An 18,956-nucleotide genomic window follows, 5' to 3' on the forward strand; every position below is an offset into this window, starting at 1 on the left:
GAGACTTTCTCTTGTCCCCACTTTTGCTTGTCCGCTGGCACATTTCACAAGAACTGCAGTAGCTTATCTCATTCTAGGCAATTCTGGGCCAATAAAAGTTCGCTTGCAGCCCCTGGTGTGTTCATTCCCTGCCCATGTGACCAGTACAAGGTAAATCATGAGCCATGGAAAACAATTGTTGTCTGAACTTAAGAGGTACTATGAGCTGGTGACAGGGCTCCCAGGTCTCGGCATGGTTCTTCAGTACCCACAACCTATAGAGGATTCCCTTATCCTAGACCACCTGTTCCCTTTTATCTGGGATGAACTCTGTCTCTGGCTCCTGAGCCATCTGCCAGAGTCCCTCCAAACTGGGGTCCTCTAGAACCTCCTGCTTGAACTCCGCTAAGCAATCAGCGGGGAGTTCTGGTGCTCCTGTAAGCAGTGTACTTTCACCCACAGGGATATCCTCCAACTGCTTCCTGATAGTCTCGGTTTCCTCTGCCACTGACTGACCAGACTCCTCCCTGGGGCTGTCACTTAACCCAACCTTGAGGTCACTAGTTACCTCAGTGCTGGTGGATGGTTGCAGTCAGAGGGAATCTCTCCCTTCTCCTCTACCTCTGCAGCCAATTGGGTGACCGGGCCCTGGGACGTTTCCAACCCTCCCACTTGAGCCTTTCTGCTCTGTTGATGAGTCACCACATTAACATGGTAGGGCTCTATGAAGTCGCCCCCCACTCTTTGCAGGTATTCGAGCTCCATTATATCCTGCTGCACCAATATGGGGACGGGAGCCTCTTCCAGCACTCCTAGTTCTATGCACATCCCGTAGCCTCTCCACTTGATGGGGAGACAGGTTACCGGCACCTCAAATGACTGAGGCCCCACCCCAGTATGGTAAGGGTCATCCCAGGGACTATATCTGTGTGCGAAATGAGGCTGGCTTTGATTACTGGACACACTGGCTCCTGTGTCCAGTTTCCCAACAAGGGTTCTCCCTTTACCATTATCTCAGTTTGGTGGTTGGCCATCACCTCCTCTGGGTTTGTAATCCTGTAGCAACAGGTATGCCCCTCAGAGTGGCTCAGGTCTCCCTCCTCACTGCTTATAGCAGTTGCACGGCTGATGGGCTTGGGTTTGTTGCTTAGCTTTGGGCAGTTGGGCCTGATGTGGCCCAGCTCCCTGCAGTTATAGCAACCCCTCTTTTCCGAATTGGGTGGTTTATCCAAATCTGGGGCCACCTTGCGCTCCGCAGGAGGTGGCCTCATTTCCCATTTTGGGCCTGGCCCTCCCTTACCCATTTTGTGGAACCCTTTCTGTTCCATCCCAGAGTAGGAAGGCTTTTGGTTCAGTCCCTGTCTATTTAGCAACAGCTGATCCACAATTTTTGTAGTTTTCCAGATTGATTTAGGGCCTCTATCCTTGATAAGGGTTTTAATTTCCCTTGGGCATTTGCAATAGAATTGGTCCAGCACCATAAATGGCTCATGATTCCTCCTCCATAGTGGAAGCTTTGACTCCCTTACTTCATTTCTAGTATGAGTCCCATAGCAGGACCCCAAATTTGTGCATGGTCTTTCCTGGCTGGGGGTTAGTCCTACGGAATTTCTTGGAAGTAATTTAGACCTATCTTAAACCTTACATGCACCACCTCTTTAAAGGCATCATAGTTATCCACCGACTCTGAGGGCAGGCAGTTCTGGACATCGGACATGTCGCCCTCAACCAGAGCAGCCATGTTTCATGAACTCTTCCTTTTCCAATTTCCATCAGTGCACTTGGTTTTCAAAGTTCCTTAGGAACACTTCTGGATCATCCCCATCTTTGTAGTGAAAGAAGACTGGGGTGTTCAGTCTAGGGGGTGCAACTGATGCCAACTGAGATGAATCAATCTGGCTTCCGGTTTCATGCTGCTTTTGAAGTAGTTCAAGCGCATGCTCGTGCTTGCTCCTTGCCTCTTTGGCTTCTACCTTGCACCTGGCCTTTCTCTCTCCACACTGGTGCTGGGCCTCTCTAGCCTTATGCTCACGCTGTTTCTTCTTGTGCTGGTGCTGTGCTGCCCTCTCCACCAGTTCCATCTTTTTTAATTGTAGCTCAAGCTTTAGCCTGCACTGGGCTTCCTGAGCTTCCAGCTCCAGCCTGTATCTCTGGAGGTCCAACCCATTGAGTGGAGAAGGGGATTGTTCCTCGGGCATTTCTAGCTCAGGGGGGCTCACTCTCAGTGACTCGTCAGAAAGAGCAGTTCCAACATTTTCATTCCCTCTCGGAACCAGGGTGGGCACTTCCCTGATTTACTCATAGTCCAGCAGGATTTCAATCAGGTCCTGTCTCTTTTGCTCTCTTTTTCTTTGGATGCCTATCTTCTTCAGCTTCTCCACCAATTGGTCCATGGTCATGTGGTCATATCTGTAAGCCATCCTAGCTATACTGTCCAGTTGACCCAATGCCAAATTAGAGATTGTTTGCTCGAGGGTTTTCATCAAACCCTCATTTTTGCAGGGGACTTGGCAACCTAAACCTGGGCATGTCTATATGAGATGTTTACTGTGCAGCAGACTAATTAGCTACACAGTAAATACCTCGGTGTCTATACATGTGTCCCTATTAGGTTGAAGTAAACTAATTTACTCTAGAGCAGGATAGTACCTGTAAATACAAGTACTGTACTATCCTGCTGTGGAGTAAAAAACTCCACCGCATTGCATACATAGATGCTACCATGGCTGGTTGGGGTACAAGGGTGCTTCAGTGTGGGGGCTGACTGCCAGCTAGCCCATACTGAAGCACCCTCATGCCCCAGCCAGCTCCCTCTGTAGCATGTTGAGCTGGGGAGAGGAGCCCTGGGCTGGCAGGCTGAACCTCTGGACTCCCTGCCAGCTAGGCTGCTCTGACCCAGCTCAATGTGCTGCCTCCCAGGTGCATGTTCAAACAGCAATAAACTCCAGAGTTGATTGCTCTGGAGTTTATTATTCCTGGGCGCATGTTCAAACGGTGCATCTGGGAGCAATAAACTCTGGAGCAATAAGCTCCAGGTTTATGCTTTGCATTAATTGCACATGTAGACATGCCCCCTGTGAAGTGTACAGGTTCTACTGTATTAGATGTAGAGGAAACAACAATGAACCAAAAGCTATTAATAAATAAAGCTATTAATCTGTTAATCTTGTATTTTTCTGAGACTTTTCAAATGCCAATAACTGCCCAGGATCCTGTAAAATGTTTACATCTAAAATTGAATTAACAATGTATTGGTCCAAAATTCCTTGTTTGAAAGAGGCCGCAGAGTTATACTTTACTTCTCAAATTTAAGTGTGTAAAAGAAGTATGTAGAAGAAAGAAAACAGTTAAATACAGTATTGCTTTGAATATAAAGGCAGTTGTTAAACTGTTAAAATATATTAGTAATTTTTCACTAGATAACATTATCAATATGTTACAGATATAGTGTAGTTTTGAAGGGACTTCAGCAAGGCCTGCAAAATGAACTCAAAAGTTTCATGAAGATATTAGAGGTAAATTCTTGTTAGGCCATACAAACATATACACGATCTCATTTTCTAATGTTTCAGGTCCTGTGTCTGAGATGTCTTCAGCATTAATTGTGCCTCATAAATGTGTCCAGGTATTTCATAAATGCCAAACAAGGATTAAATGGAAAGGACAACCCCTTCTGCCTCCCCCTCTCCCCCTCCCCCTGCAAAAGATAACGTTTATTGTCATAGTGATTTCAAGGAAGTGAGGGTTTATGTTTTTAAGAAAAAAACTAAGCTACATGGAATAGTGAAGTGCTTCACAGTTGGCAGAACACAAAGGGTGTGTCTGCTTTGCAAATGTTCTACAAATTGACAATGCACGAGAAAAGGACTTAGCGCCAGACTTATTGCCCAATGTTAGGTATTTTCTACATCCAGAAGAAAGAAACACTGCTTTTATTTACTACCAAATATATTCTGGGATTCTGTAAATAAATAGGGAATGATGGGGAGGAAACTGGGTTTTTAAGCTTTCAACCTAGGTATTAAGTTTAGTAGGCAGTGTGTTAAGAGCATGACATCTATTCCAAGGCTATACTGATGCATGCTTGCTTGCATTTAAATTGAGAAACAAATGTCTCTTTTGTATTAGGTAGGGATATAGTTAAATGGAAACAATAAATTCAATTATAAAAAGTAAATGATGACCATAAAGGATTTTTTAAATCTTTTTTTTATCTTGTTCAAGTCTTCACTCACTCAAGTGGGAGCACCACATACCAAATTGTGTTATTTTTTTTAAATGTTTGGTTTGCAGATGCCTGATGCTCCCATGAGAAGTGGTGTGTCAGTACTGATTTCTTAAGGTCCCTGGACATGGACCTTAAGAAACTATGAGCGCGTCCACAGGAGTGCGCATGTGCCTCTTGCCTACCTCAAACCCCTTTGAGGTGTAGCAACAGGCACGTGCGGGAACAAAAAAATGTTCCCTCCGCTGCAAACTTGCAGCAGAGGGAGAAAATTAGACCCCTGGTCTAAAAAAACCAAAGTATAAAAAAGCGGCAACCGGAGGCTGGGTCCTCCATAGAGAGGCTCTGGCTGCCAGAGCCTCTCTATGGTTGCCCCTCGCCCTGGTGCTGGTAAGGGGTGGGGAGGGTTGGAGGGGGGGAAGAGACTGTGGGGGAGACCCCCAATGGCCCCGCCCACTCCCACAGCCCCCCCGCCAGCCCCCTGAACGCCCTGAGCCCTGCCGCGGCCAACCTCTCCCCCTGCCAGCCCCCGCCAGCCTGACCCCTGCCCCTGCTGTGGCCAGCCTCTCCCCCCGCCAGCCTCCCTGAGCCCCTCTGACCCCTGCCCTGTCTGGCCCCATCCTCCCAACCCTGCCCCCCCACCCCATACTTTAAAAAAAACCCCTCAACAAACAAACCCTGGCACTTACCCGCAGTTGAAGCTGCCCTCTGGCTGACTGGGCCCCCCCCCCCCCCCCCCCGCACAGTGCGGGGCAGGGTGACAGACCCAGCGGCCCCAGCCCGAGCCCTTCTGCCCCTGCACTGCCCTGTGCTGCCCAGGGGGGGCTCTGCCAGGAGGCCCCGGAGCCCCCCCACCCCTGCTTCTCAGGTATGCAGAGGCTTTTTGTTTCCATTTTTTTTTTCTGTTCTTTTTCTGGGCTTTTTTTTTAAGTGATGGTGCCTGGGGTTGTGGGGGTAGCTTTGGGGGCCTGGGGGTGCAAGTTGGGGGGTGGGGCTGGGTGGGGAAGCCATTGGGGGGGCTTGGAGGAGCAGGGGGTGGGGCTGGGTGGCGCAGCCATGGGGGGGGCTGCAGCAGCTGGTGGGGGATGGGGCCAGGTGAGGCAGCAATCAGGGGGCTGGGGTGGAGCATGTGGGCCTTGCAGGAGGATGATAGCCCCTGAGGGGGTCATTTGGCCGCCGTTGGGGGTCTGTACCCCTTGTGTCAGGGATGAATCCCCTGTTGGGGGGCTGTAGCCCTTGTGAGAGTGCTGAACTCCCTGTTGGAGGTCTGAACTGCTTTTGGGGGGCTGAACACTTTGTATGGGGGACAAACACCCTGTTGGGGGGCTGAACCCCCTGTTGGGGGGCTGAACCCCTTGTGTGGGGGCTGAATCCCATGTTGGGGGGCCGTAGCCTTGTGTGGGGGACCAACCCCTTGTGTGGGGGCCATCACCCTGTAGGAGGGCAGTAAAATATGTATTCATGAATTCATGAAACCTGTATTTAGAGTTCCCTTCATTATTATGATAAGAGACTTGCTTTAACACTGTAGATATATCAATAAAACATTGTCCAACTGATCGCTGTCTCTGTCTCACTCTCTCTCTCTCTTTATAGTGGTCTTTTGTTTTACTTGTGGAGGAACATGGATTTGGGGGTATTTTAGAGAGTGATTTTGGGATTTTTTTTTTTTTATCAGGGATTTTTCAGTTTTCCAACAGGGAACACCAGAATGCCTGCCAGTGGCAGGACCCTGCCTACTCAGAGCTGGCACCTTGGACCCATCTGGCTGTGGCTGACCTACTGGCCAACTGGGGCCAGGAGGACATGCTTTGACAGTTCAAAGCAGGCCACCGCACCCAGAACATCTTCCGGGTGATAGCTGCCCAGATGGCTGGGCAGGGGACACAAATGGCAGTAGTGCTGCACAAATGCCAACCCTGCAACTACAGTCCACTGGCAGCTGGCCCAGAGGGACAGATGCCTCTACTGGCTCTGCAGTCCCCATCTGAGTCTGGCAGGTGCACAGCAGGTCACAGCCAGGCAGCAGCCCCCACTGCCAGACCCCTGGAGTGGGTAGCGGGTGCAGGGAACTCTCAGGGCTGCTTCAGCAGTCCAGCAGGCACAAGGGGTACTGTCTCCAGGTACCAATTGGCTGGGACCCAGAAGCTCCTGAGAGCTAGTAGCCCTGAGCTACTTGCCAGGGTGGCTTTTTATACTGCTGGGCACAGCACAGGTGCTAGCCCCGGGCTCTAGCTCCCCCTGGCTGAAGATCTGGGAGGAGCCAGGCAGGGTTATTTTGCCCCTAGTGGCACAATTTGCTCCACAACAAAGTGCATGTCCGAGCACGTGCGATGAGGCAAAAAGCCCCAGCTCAAATTTGCACCGCTTCTATTTGAGTTGCTGCAAGCACACATGCTTGCTTGCACGTGTGGATGTGCCCTATGTCCATATCCAGGGACTCCCTACGTGGTTAAAACTCTTAGGCTGGTCTGGTCCTTCCTAAATTGGAGGCAAAACTGAGGACAGAATTTTTTCAAAACTGAACGGACATATTTGTTTAATGAAGATACTTGGTAAATTCAAGATGTCACCTTAGGTGTCTGACACAGAGTAGAGCTGAAGTGCTATAGGCACTGGTATGAAATGTGATTTACTATAAATGCAGCATTGTGCAGGAATAAAAACTGTAATATTGGAAGCAGCTCTGAACAGCTAACTTAGAAGGTTTTAATAAACTTTTGGCTTTTCTGGAGCTATTGTTGTGATCCCTGTGAACTTCTAAAACCCTACAAGTATTGCCATAGTCTTAGAATTTATCAGCTTATTAAACAAAAGATGCCTTGCTAGACTGAAAAAAAGCTTCTATTTGAACTAGAATAGTCTGTACTTGAGCCATTTCACATTTGATATGTTTGTGTTATACAAGTTTCATGATTACATATTCCAACTTATTCACTGCATTCTGGAAGGATTAGAATTTTGTTTTATTCAATTTCCAATGTGTCTTAAAAAAGAAACTATGCAGGGGTGAACGGACCAACTTCTAGTTTGTCACAGCTATTGACTAACTAATTAAGAATTTCTATGCTATGCTCAATGAACAAAGTTTTCCCCATAGACACTTGCACCCTGTGTGATGGCATCCTTAAGCTGGATTTGCTGTAAATAGTTACACTTTTAGTTCACCAATATAAATATAAAAAAATTACCTGATGATCCTTCTGCTTGTCTGAAAAGCAGGTTTCTTACCTAGAGTTAAAGGACATTTATACACATGCTCCCATAATGGGTGGGGAGGGGCACTTTAATTAAAGTGCCCAGAGCATCACATATATTAATGTTGAACGAGTTTTAGTTAAAGTGCTCCTGCCACCATTTTTCAGTGCAGGGACACTGATACACATGATGCTGGAGTCCACTGGAGCATAGCAATTACCACACTCCAGCAGACTGGATTAATCATGTCTGCTCTGACGCACTGTAGTTACAGTGCGTCGGAGCAGCCTTGCTGCATGTGTATAGGTGCCCATAAGATCTAACTGAACTGTTGTAGTGAAATCTTAACTTGTAAATGTTGTGACCAATATAAACATATTTAGATTAAAAAAAGAACCACCCTGATACCAGATTTAACCTGTCAGATGAAAAACATATGCCCACTAACACAGAAAGGCTTTTCTTCATCTGAAAATGTCTTTAAAATGAGTTGAAGTTGTAATATTGTGGACAATTTATTTAGTACATATTTTATAGCTAAGAAAAGTTTTTAGTAGGGTTTTTATTTATTTTTTTTTTTAGCAACCTATACTTAAAAGATAAAGGAATAAAATAGTAGACAACCAACCTGAACTAATGCAGCCACTTTGAACCCCCACTCCCCACCTTTTCTCATATATGGGTGTATTATAAATCTCTGCAATACTGTAGTAGGCTAGGTGAAGGAGATAATTTCTCCATTTTTCTCTTACATCCTTCTACATTGTTGAATAGAATATTTAGAGTTGTGTGCCAGGAGACTGCACATGGTAAATTGCCTGGGGCTGATGTTATGTTTTTTGCATAAATTTAATACTGCACAATTATTTTTATTCTTGTTGCAACCTGGCGGAAGAAATGGGAACCACAAACCCTTCACAGGATGGTTATAAACCCCTCCCCTTTCTCTAGAGCTTTGTCTTAGCACTAGTGTTGTCAGATGTTACTGTTCTGAACCCTCCAGCCTTTGGACCTCCTGTCCTTGATAAATTGCTGCCCTGACCATGATCTTGTCTTGATCCTTGTCTTGACACCTTTGGCATTATAATGGATACTTGGCTTTGACCTTGGCTACCTGGCTTTTGGTAAACCCCTGACTCTGAACCTTTTGTTCTAGGCCCCACTTACTGTTTCTGGTTTCCTGTTCCCTCAGTCCTGTTTCCTGAATTCCTGACTGTCTCTCTGCTCTTGGTTCTTGCCCTTTGGTCCCTCTGCTGCAGGCTATCTTATGACTGTTTATGTCCTGGTTATATGCCTCACAAGTGCCCACATAGATGAGCAACATGGGTACTAGTCAGAGGGCTGGCTGAGTCTCAGCAACCTTTCTTTGATATCTTAGATTCAGACTCCTGGCAAGGAGCAAAAGTTCTGAAACAGTTGGTCTGGTCATCAGATGGGTACCTCCATCCCTCACAGAAAGGAGTTGCCAGCCATCAACATCCTTCATTTCCTTTTGAAGGTGGTGGCTTTGATCCTCCCAAATTTTGAAGTGTATGCCTTGACCTCTTCTGCCAATGGAGTAGGCTTCTTCTCTTCTGAAGCCAGGGCTTTATATCTCTTCTTCATCTTGATGGTCAGGGATTCAGAAGTGGAGCATTGTCTGCTGCCAGAGGTGAGCAGCTGTCAGCTTCCACTTTCCTGAGTATTCAGTTGTTACATGTTTTCTGTGCCATCTCTAGCTAGCCCTTATGTGCAATCTTGGCAGTTTCTGTGTAGCACCTAACGGAAAACAAAGTGATCAGGAACCGTCAGTATAGATAAACCAAGAGCGTAGCATGCTGTCTGGTAGAAGCTTGCAGCAGCCTACACACTCCCAGATGTAGAAACCTGCAAGTTGGCAGGGACTACAGCCCGCCTGTGGGCTGTAAAGCCTGATTTTAGGCTGCCTTGGAGGACTGAGCAGCTGACACAAATTAATAGTTGACTGCAAGAAGCTAAAGTCTCCTAGGGAAGGGAGCTTAGGAGCTTAGCTGGTGGTTGCAACACAGGGCCAAGGATTCTCAGGGTCTGGCAGAAGACAAGGCTGTAAGGCTGGAGACAGCAGCCCTGAGACTAAGAGAGAAAACTTGCATGAGGGAGAGAGAAGGAAGACTGCATTGTGGTACTAAGGGAGAAATACAACGGTAGCAACACCTTCTTGGGGTCTGGAAAGAGACTGCAGGGCTGTGAGTCACCCCTTTATGAACAGTGTTTAATGGCTGTATCATGTTTAAAGGTTTTGTAAGTTAAGAAATAACTCTGAACCTGCTACATAGAGTGAATCATGCTTGACCAACCTCACTGCCTTATATGTGATGGGCCGTGTGGATGGGGAGAACAGTGGATGTGATATACTTTGATTTTTAATAAGGATTTTGACACTGTCTCCCATGACATTCTCACTAAGCAGATAAGGAAATAGAGACTAGATGGAAATATTGTAAAGATAAATCCCTAATGGGTTGGATGTGTAGTACTCAATGTCTAATTGCAAGGAGGTATCAAGTGGGGTTCCCCAGGGGTCTGTCCTGTATCTGGTTTTGTTCAACATCTTCATTAAAGATTTGGAAGATGGCATCAAGTGCACACTTAGAAAATTTGTGGACAACCCCGAGTTGGGTGAAATTGTGGACACTGGAGGGCAGGGCTAGGATCCAGAATGTCCTGGATAGACTGGAGAAATGGTCTGCAATCAATCATTTGAGATTCAACAAGGAGAAGTGTAAAGTCTTACACTTCAAAGGGAATAACTGTATGTACAAATACAGAATGTGGAGTGACTGGCTAGGCTGCAGTACTGTAGAGAAGGACCTGGGGTGGGGAGGGGCAAAGTAGACTATAAGCTGAATATGACCCAACTGTATGCTTTTGTTAGAAAATATTAACAGCATCTTGGATTATATTAACAAGAGTGTCAATTGCAAACCAAGGAAAGTGATTCTTCTGCTCCATTTAGCACTCTGTTTTCATGGAATACTGTGTCCAGATTTGGGCCCTACACTTTAAGAAGAATGTGTATAGATTGGAAAGAGAGAGAAACCAAAAAAAGGGGGGTGGGGGGGGTGGGAAGCAAGATTTACAATGAAAGGCTGAAAGAACTAGGGTTAGACTGTAGAACAGAAGACTGAGGAAGGATTTGCTAAGTAGAGTAATTAGAAAGGATGGAAGTGGGCTTTTCTCTGTGGCTGTAGAGTACAGGACAAGGAGCAATGGCCTTAAGCTGCAGCAGAGGAAACTGAGGTTGGAGATTAAGAGAATTCCCTGACTATGAAGGAAATCAAGCATTGTAACAGGCTACGTAGTGAAATTGTTGGATCTCCATCCTTGGAAACTTTCAAGAGCAGGTTGGACAGACAGTTGGGGGATGTTTTCATCAAGGATGATCCTGCCTTGAGCAGGGGGTTGGACTACATAACATTGCAAAGTCCCTTCCAGCCCTACTTCCCTGTTCTTTGTACCAATGAAGTCCTCATGGTCACGAATGCATCTTAGCCTAGCTCAGGGGTGGGCAAAATGTGGCCCGCGGGCTGGATGCGGCCTGACAAGCCATTCTATCTGCGGGGACCCTAAAAAATTTAGAAAATTAATATTAATCTGCCCTGGGCTGCCTGTCATGCGGCCCTCAGTGGTTTACCAAAACTCAGTAAGCAGCCCTCCGCCCAAAATAATTGCCCGCCCCTGCCCTAGCTACTTCTTTCTATAGGCTCTATTTCCTATTTCCCAAGAGAATTTAGCAAGAAGGACCTCTCATGCAAGAAGCACTCCCTCACCTGGCTGTCTTTGGTAAGGACAGTTCATAGACATTAGGGCTGGAAGGGACCTCGGAAGATCAGAGTCCAGCCCCCTGCCCCAGGGGCAGGAAGTCAGCTGGGGTCACAGGATCCCAGCAAGATAAATGTCCAATTGACTCTTAAAGGAATCCAGAGTAGATGCTTGCACCACCTCTGGCGGCAGTCGGTTCCAGGTCTTGGGGGCTTGGACTGCAAAGAAGTTCTTCCTTATGGCCAGCTTGAAACAGTCTTGGAGGAGTTTCTGACCATCTGATCTTGTCATCCCCAGGGGCGTTCTGGTGAATAGGCACTCCCCCATATCCTGATGTACACCCCTTATATACTTATAGGCAGCCACCAGGTCCCCCCTTGAGCCTGCGCTTTTCCAGGCTGAAGAGTCCCGTAGAACTCAGCCTCTCATCATAAGGCCTGTTCTTTTGCCCTCTGATCATGCACGTGGCTCTCCTCTGGACTCTCTCAAGCTTCTCCACATCTTTTTTAAATTGTGGAGCCCAGAAATGGATACAGTACTCCAGCTGCGGCCTCACCAAGGCTGAGTACAGCGGGAGGATGACAACTTGGGATTTGTTAGAGAAACATCTATAGATGCAAGCCAGAATCTTGCTTGCTTTGCCAGCTGCAACATCACACTGGTGGTTCATATTCATCTTGTGGTTAATCATGACCTCCAACTCCCTTTCAGCCACGGTGCTAGCAAGCGTAGCACTGCTGAGCCTATAAGCATGCTGTGGGTTTTTCTTCCCAACGTGGAGCACCTTGCATTTTTCGGAGTTGAAGGCCATCAGGTTTTCATCTGCCCATTTTCCGAGCCTGTCAAGGTTGGCTTGGATGGCCATCCTGTCCTCGGGTGTGGACGCTTTACCCCAAAGTTTGGTGTCATCAGTGAACTTGGCCAGTCTGCTCCTGACACCAGTGTCCACATCATTAATGAAGATGTTGAAAAAGATAGGTCCAAGGACAGAGCTTTGGGGGACGCCACTGGTCACGGCACACCACAATGATTGACTTCTGTCAGCTATCACTCTCTGGGTCCGACCTCGAAGCCAATTCCCCAGCCAGTGGACTGTGATGTAGCTGAGGCCACAGTTGGCCAGTTTTTCTATTAGATGATCGTGGGATACCAGATCGAAAGCTTTTTTTAAAGTTGAGATATGACATGCAGGCCACATACTCCAGAAACCCAAAATGGGACCTCAGTAGATATGTGAGAGGTCTTGATGGAGCCCAGGCAGATAATAGCAGAGGAACAGCTGCACTGTTTCCAGTATTCTTGTATCTTGACTATGATGGACAATCTCTTTTATTAGTCATCCAGCTAGATAGATGCAAAGACTGTGGATGAGACCCTCACAAGATTAGGGAAATATATTCTGAATGAGTTGCTTATTCTCACATCTCACATCTCAGTCTGCAACTTGAAATGTAAGTGATCCTTTTTAAAGCCTTCAGGAGTTACATTTTTATTGTACTGTAAGTTGAATTCCTAAATGCACCTTAACTGTGCAATATAAATCCAGGTCTAGTCGCATTAAATTCCGTCCCTTAAATTACTTTCTCCCTGTTGGTTCGGTTGTATGGTAGTGATATTTCCCTTTATTGCCAAGAATCCAAAGCCACATCAGTCTCAGACTACAAATAGTGTTGGTACAAATATCCTTATAGTTTTCACCTGGACTCCTTTTCTGCTCTGGCCCATTAAATTATCTTGTTTAAAGTGGCTATTGTTGGCCACTGCGTTCCTCTTGGACCCGGTGTTCTTCTAGTTCTGTTTCTTGGTAAAGTGCTTTCTCAGACTGAGGTGATGGCAGCGGAAATGCTGGTGAAACATAACAGGTAGGTGATTGTGCTTTTGTTCTAGGGGGAGGTGCTGAGAAAGCTTTAATTAATTATCTGTTTTTGAAAAAAAAAGCTCATTTTAGCTCTGACAATACTACAGAATGTAGTGGAGGATTAGAACTGGATCTTGAAGAAGGGTCTCTTTAGTTTAATGGAAGTAAGCAAATGTTTAAGTACTGGCAAATTAGTAGCTTACTCTAAATTCTATCTAGATATAACTTGAACAAGTCATGTAGACTCAAAAGAATCTCTCATCTGGATGTTTCTGTATTTCTACTAATCTTCCTTTTCTCTGTTCTTTCAGATGTCTTTGCTTTTTCAGATAATTCTGTGTTATAACAGCATCTTCAGGTCTGAACTGAGTCATATACAATATGATCAATAAAAGTTTCAAATGTACTTCTCTCTTCTGGGACAAGACTAGCTCAAACAAATGGCTTGTCAGATCTTTTTTTTTATTGACTGATCTTAAGCAGAACAAAACCAACCCTCATATTCAGGCTACTTTCCCTTCCTGAAATTGGATGGGAAGGAAGAGAAGAGAAATTGTATGGGAAAGAAGGAAGAGAGGAGAAAAAATGGCAGTCACAAATCAGTTTTTGATGGTGACAGCCTGTACAAAATAGGCTCTGAATTTCTTCAGGCTCTGAAAGAGTTTTTTAAAACTAAAAAGAAGAGGAAGGAAAGAAAGGGAAAGGGAGGGACAGCTGAAAGCAAAGATTTGGCCTTTTGAATCTGAGCAGTCCCAGCTGACCTGCAGAATGCATTGACTGCAACTGAGGTTATCAAAGTCTTAAGTAAACAATTGCACAGGTTCATTTTGCAGTTTATTTTAAGATACTTAAATGTAGATCTGTGCTTAAATGCTTTTACCTTCCTTGTTACCTTGGGGTGAACTGCAATATTCTCAGCTGTTGAGGGGTGTGGCAGCCTAGACTTCTGCCTGCAGGACATGGAAAATCTGAGTTTGAATACCAGGGGTCCAGACAGCCCTAGTGAAACTGCCAAGATTGAGCCTCAGTAGATCAAAAAACACTATACAGCTCTGGAAAGGAAGTACGCTCATGCTGTTTTCTCAACTACCATCCCAGTCAAGGGTAAAGGCCCAGGCAGGAGCAGATCAATGTTGGAGATCAACTTACGGCTGTACAGAGATGCTGCCTACAACATTGTGGCTGGGGAACTCCCTTCAACATTGTGGCTTGTTTGACCATGAGGTAGGATTCCAAGGTCAGCTGGACAGACATAGGGTCCACTTAATGAAGTGATGGAAAGGCATCTTAGCATATAGGCTCTGTACCCTACCAAGGAGGGCTTTAAAATAGGTTCAATGGAAGATGGAGACAAAAACCCATAGGTTGGTAAAAAGCAACTTTACCTAGATAGAGGCCAAGAAAGAGGCAGCCATATGGGGAGTCCTAACAAGGTCATAAGAGGGAAATTAGTAGGGCAATTTAATTATCTAATATATTTATATACTAATGGAAGAAACAGGGTGGGGAAAAAAAACTAGAAACACAAAAACAAAAATATGATTTAATCAGAGTAACTTAAATCTAGTGGGATAGTTCACAGGATTAGAATATTGCCATGGATGGGTCTTAATTTATTCTGGTAAAACAGACAAAGGGAAAAGAGGCAGTGTTGTTTATATTATACAAAGCAGAAAGCTGACCTGTTAAACTGTCTGGGTTAAAGTAGAGGGGCAAAACAACAAGGGTGGTGTCAGGGTAGATGTCTATTATCAATCACCAAATCAATGAAGAAGGTGTATGTGGCTCTTTAAAGTACTAACCAGTTTCTAAATTGCAGGAGCTGGTTCTTGTGTGGGGTTTTCAGTTACCCTGATGCCACTTCAGTGGCAGACTAACAAGTTTAGAGTATGCTGGGGACAGGTAACAGAGAAGCCAACTGGAGAATAGCTCTTATCTATTTGTTGCTTAAAATAGGGAGGAACTGGTTGAGAATGTGGTGGGCCAGTAGTGGGTGTTCCTGTGCTGAGCCACCCACCTCACTGCACCCGTCTACCTGCCAAGCTCCGAGTGCCCCCCTGGAGGTGCCTCATGTCTGGCAAACCCCCTTCCGGGAGCATACCCGTGAGCCTGGGGGTACTGCTGCCAGGGGTCTGAACTGTTTCTAAGCCCTGTGCTCCCTAGGGTACACAGGCCTTGTAGTCTTTGAGTATGCTTGACCCACTGCAAAAGCCTGGGGTGCTTCCTCTACCCTGAAGCACAAAAAGTAGCCTCCTTTAGTCAGCCAGACCAAGGGGGCACAATGGCATGCCTCTCCCAACAAGTCCACCACGCTTGGTACAGTGAAGAACTTTATTGGTTACAGAGGGAAGGCTTGGGGAAGGGTGCAGGATAGAGAAGTATTACAGAATAACTCTAGAGCAAACAGGGTGGCTAGAAACCTTTTATCACTAGCCACCCTGTCTACTTTACAGCAAACTATATATTTAGATAGGTTTCAGTAGTTTACTCACTTCAGCATCTTGAGAGAGCTGCAGATGTTTCAGCTCCTGTGTGTGTCTTCATCATGGCTGCTCTGCCCCACCCCCTGGGCAGTCTTAGTTTATACAGACCTTTTGACATCGCCTTCAGGGGCCCAATGAAGACCAGCAGTTGTTGACTGCTAGCCAATCAATTTGAAATGCATCATCACTACCTGGTGGAGTGGTTTCATAGTTTCATAGCTGGTAGGGTCGGAAGGGACCTGAGCAGATCACCAAGTCTGACCCCCTGCCATGGACAGGAAAGAATGCTGGGGTCAAACGACCCTGGCTAGGTGATCATCTGGTCTCCTTTTGAAGACCCCCAGGGTAGGAGCGAGCACCACTTCTCTTGGAAGTTGGTTCCAAATCCTAGCATCCCTGACTGTGAAATAGTGCCTCCTGATATCTAGCCTGAATCTACTCTCAGTCAATTTATGGCCGTTATTCCTCGTTACTTCCAGTAGTGCTTGGGGGAACAGGGACTCTCTCATTGCCTGCTGGTCCCCCTTGGCCAGTTTATAGGTGGCCACCAGATCCCCTCTCAGCCTTCTCTTGTGGAAGCTGAACAGGTTCAGGTCCCATAGCCTCCCCTCGTAGGGCCTGCCTTGCTGCCCCCTGATCATGCGAGTGGCCCTCCTCTGGACCCTCTGGATGCTGGCCACATCCCTCCTGAAGTGCAGCACCCAGAACTGGACACAGTACTCCAACTGCGGCCTGACCAGTGTTGCATAGAAGGGGAGGATCACCTCCTTGGACCTGCTCGTGATGCGTCTGTGGATGCATGATAAGGTACAGTTAGCCTTCCTGACTGCATCCTCACATTGGTAGCCCATGTTCATCTTGGAGTCAATAATGAGTCCAGGATCTTTTTCTGCCTCTGTGCTGATGAGAAGGGAGTTCCCCAGGCTGTAGGTATGCTGCTGGGTCTTCCTCCCCAGGTGCAATACCTTGCACTTGTCTGTGTTGAAACCCATCCTGTTCTCATCCACCCACCCCTGTAACCTGTCCAGATCTAGTTGCAGGCTATCCCTCTCCTCCAGCATGCCCACTTCTCCCCACATCTTAGTGTCGTCTGCAAATTTGAACAAGGTGCTTTTCACCCCCTTGTCCAAATTGCTGATGAAGATGTTGAACAATGTAGGCCTGAGGACAGAGCCCTGGGGAACCCCACTGACCACATCCCTCCAGATTGAAAATGACTCATCCACCACCACTCTCTGGGTGTGGCCCTCCAGCCAATTTGCAACCCATCTGACAGTGTAGGCATCGACACCACAGTCACCTAATTTTTTAATGAGAATGGGGTGAGAGATTGTGTCAAAGGCCTTCCTAAAGTCCAGAAAGACTACGTCCACCGCGACATAGGGGCTACCAGCCCTGCTCCCCAGGCCATGAGGTCACTGCTTAAAACAATAGAGAGTTTAAGCCCCCACTCTCCTGCCTGAGTACATAGGCAGAGTTGATAGACAGGTAAAGGGACAATGCCAAGGAAGAAAAAAAAAACTGGTGAAAGGGAGGCAGGGAGGTGGCTGGGATGGAAATCCTCCACAGAAAATACTGGGTGTAACAACTCTTTGGCTAAGTGCAGAGAGTCAAAAGATCGAGACAGAATCTATTCAATCTTTGGAGGTTTCCCTAAGCTGCATACATTGAACCAATAATGAACTGAATTGATATTCAGTTTTCAGTTTGGAAAAGCAGGTGGAGGCCTGCACTGACCCAGGCCAGAAGGCAGGGGGCACTAGAGCATGCCTCCCAGCCTGCCTCCATAGGGGTAGACACAGCTCCCCTCCCAGGGCTGCCCACCTTGCCCCCCCAGCCAGGCATCTAACCACAGGGAGAGCCCCACACTTTTCCCCCTGAGACTCACCCCCCCTCCCCCCAAGCTCTGCTTTGCCCAGCTGTGGGGGAGGGGAGGTGAAGGTAATTTTGCCCCTTCCCTCCCTCCCTCTCCCCCCAGGACTTGGCCGGTGAGAGTTACTAATAGGGGAGAAGGGGAAAGGAGGTGCCCCCCACCACCCCCAGCCAGCCTCTGAGCCTGGCATCTGCTACATAGGGGGAACCTCACCCAGGGGTTTTCCCCCCCATGTGCCTGGGCTGGTGTGAGTCACTGACAAGGGGAAGTCACTGTTGCTTAGGGGGAGAGGGCAATGAAGCTCCCCACTCTAGTCTCAGCCCCCTGAGCTGGAGTCTTCTTAGCTGGGTGGGGCTGGGCCCTGGGTGTGGGGGTTTCCCCCCTTCCCACCTGGCTGAGCCAGCTCCATAGAAAGAAGGGGGCTGCACCCTGGTGCCACCTGGGGTGAAGTGCTGGGTAGCCTAGGGGGCTTGTGCTGGGTGGCAGGGCTGGGAGTACTCCACAGAGGGTTGAGTAGGGCCCTGCTACTTGGCACAAGCCCACTGGACAGTTCAGCATGTCCCACCTGAGCCTGGCACCAGCGGCAGCTGGCAAGATGTCCTGGGCAGCCCCAGGGGTTTGTGCTGGGCAGTGGGGCCAGACCCTTTTTTCTATGGAACTGGACCAGCTGGCTAGGGAAGAGAAACCCTCCCCTTGCAGGGCCTGGCCCTCCCCAGCTGGGAAGACCCCATTTTAGGGGGCCAAGACCAGCATAGGAAGCTCCATTCCTCCCTCCCCAGTATATGCCTGTCCTGGGAGGGGCGGGGTGGGGGGTGCAACCTTTAAAGACTAGGGTCTGGCTGGGGGCTCCCCTCCCCTCCCCTCCCCTCCCCTCCCCTTGAACGCCAGCTGCCCTGCTGAGCTTCTAGGTGCAGGCACGACCAGGCTGGAGAGCAGTGGGGGCAACGCTCCTACCACCGCCGGTGACGGGGGCGGGGCCGCGCCGCTGCCCTTGCCTCCGGCCGGCGAGGAAGCAAGGCGGCGACGCCCGGGGCCCTGGCCCGGCTCGCGCTGAGGGGCGCCGGAGGCTGGTCCAGGCGCCCAGCCAGCCCTGCTCCCGCCGGCCGAGGGGCGCTGCCGGCTCCCGGCACCTCCCTCCGCCCACCGCGCGGCTCCGCCAACCAGGACGCGGGGCGGGGCGGGGCGGGGGCAGCGCCGAGCCCGCAGGAGCCGCCGCCCGGCGGGGACCCTCTGCAGCGCCCGCGCCCGCGGCAGGATGGCGCCGTGCCCAGGCGCCGCCGCTCCCCGCCGCCTCCCCGGCAGCCCGGCCTAGCGAGCGGAGCGGAGCGGGCCGGGCCGGGCCGGCGCGCCTGGCAGCGGGCGGCGGCCGCAGATGTCGGGCTCCGGCGGCGGCTGTCAGCGGCGGTCGCGGGGCCGGGACTGGAAAGGTAGGAGCTGTCCCTGGACTGCCTCGGCCTGAGCCGGGGAAGCGTGCCGAGGGCCTGGGCAGGGCGCGGCCTCCCTCTCCCGGCCCGGGCGGGTAGGAGCCTTTCTGCCGGGCTGCAGACCTGCCCCGCCGCC

At 48.6% G+C, this 18,956-nt stretch overlaps 1 protein-coding gene across 2 annotated transcripts in view; it reads left to right on the plus strand.

Moving 5' to 3' along the window:
* The first annotated feature begins 18,612 nt into the window (after positions 1-18,612).
* Positions 18,613-18,956, plus strand: part of PFKFB4 (6-phosphofructo-2-kinase/fructose-2,6-biphosphatase 4) — a 99,230-nt gene continuing 98,886 nt past the window's right edge. The window contains exon 1 of one of the 2 annotated variants that reach the window (XM_059716056.1): positions 18,613-18,823. In XM_059716056.1, the coding sequence (XP_059572039.1) occupies positions 18,769-18,823 (55 nt within the window). In that variant the 5' untranslated portion in view covers positions 18,613-18,768. The remainder of the gene's footprint in view (positions 18,824-18,956) is intronic. The other variant, XM_059716057.1, reaches the window with a different exon arrangement.

The sequence above is a fragment of the Alligator mississippiensis genome, chromosome 12 (genome assembly GCF_030867095.1).
Source record: "Alligator mississippiensis isolate rAllMis1 chromosome 12, rAllMis1, whole genome shotgun sequence".
Taxonomy (NCBI): Eukaryota; Metazoa; Chordata; order Crocodylia; family Alligatoridae; genus Alligator; species Alligator mississippiensis.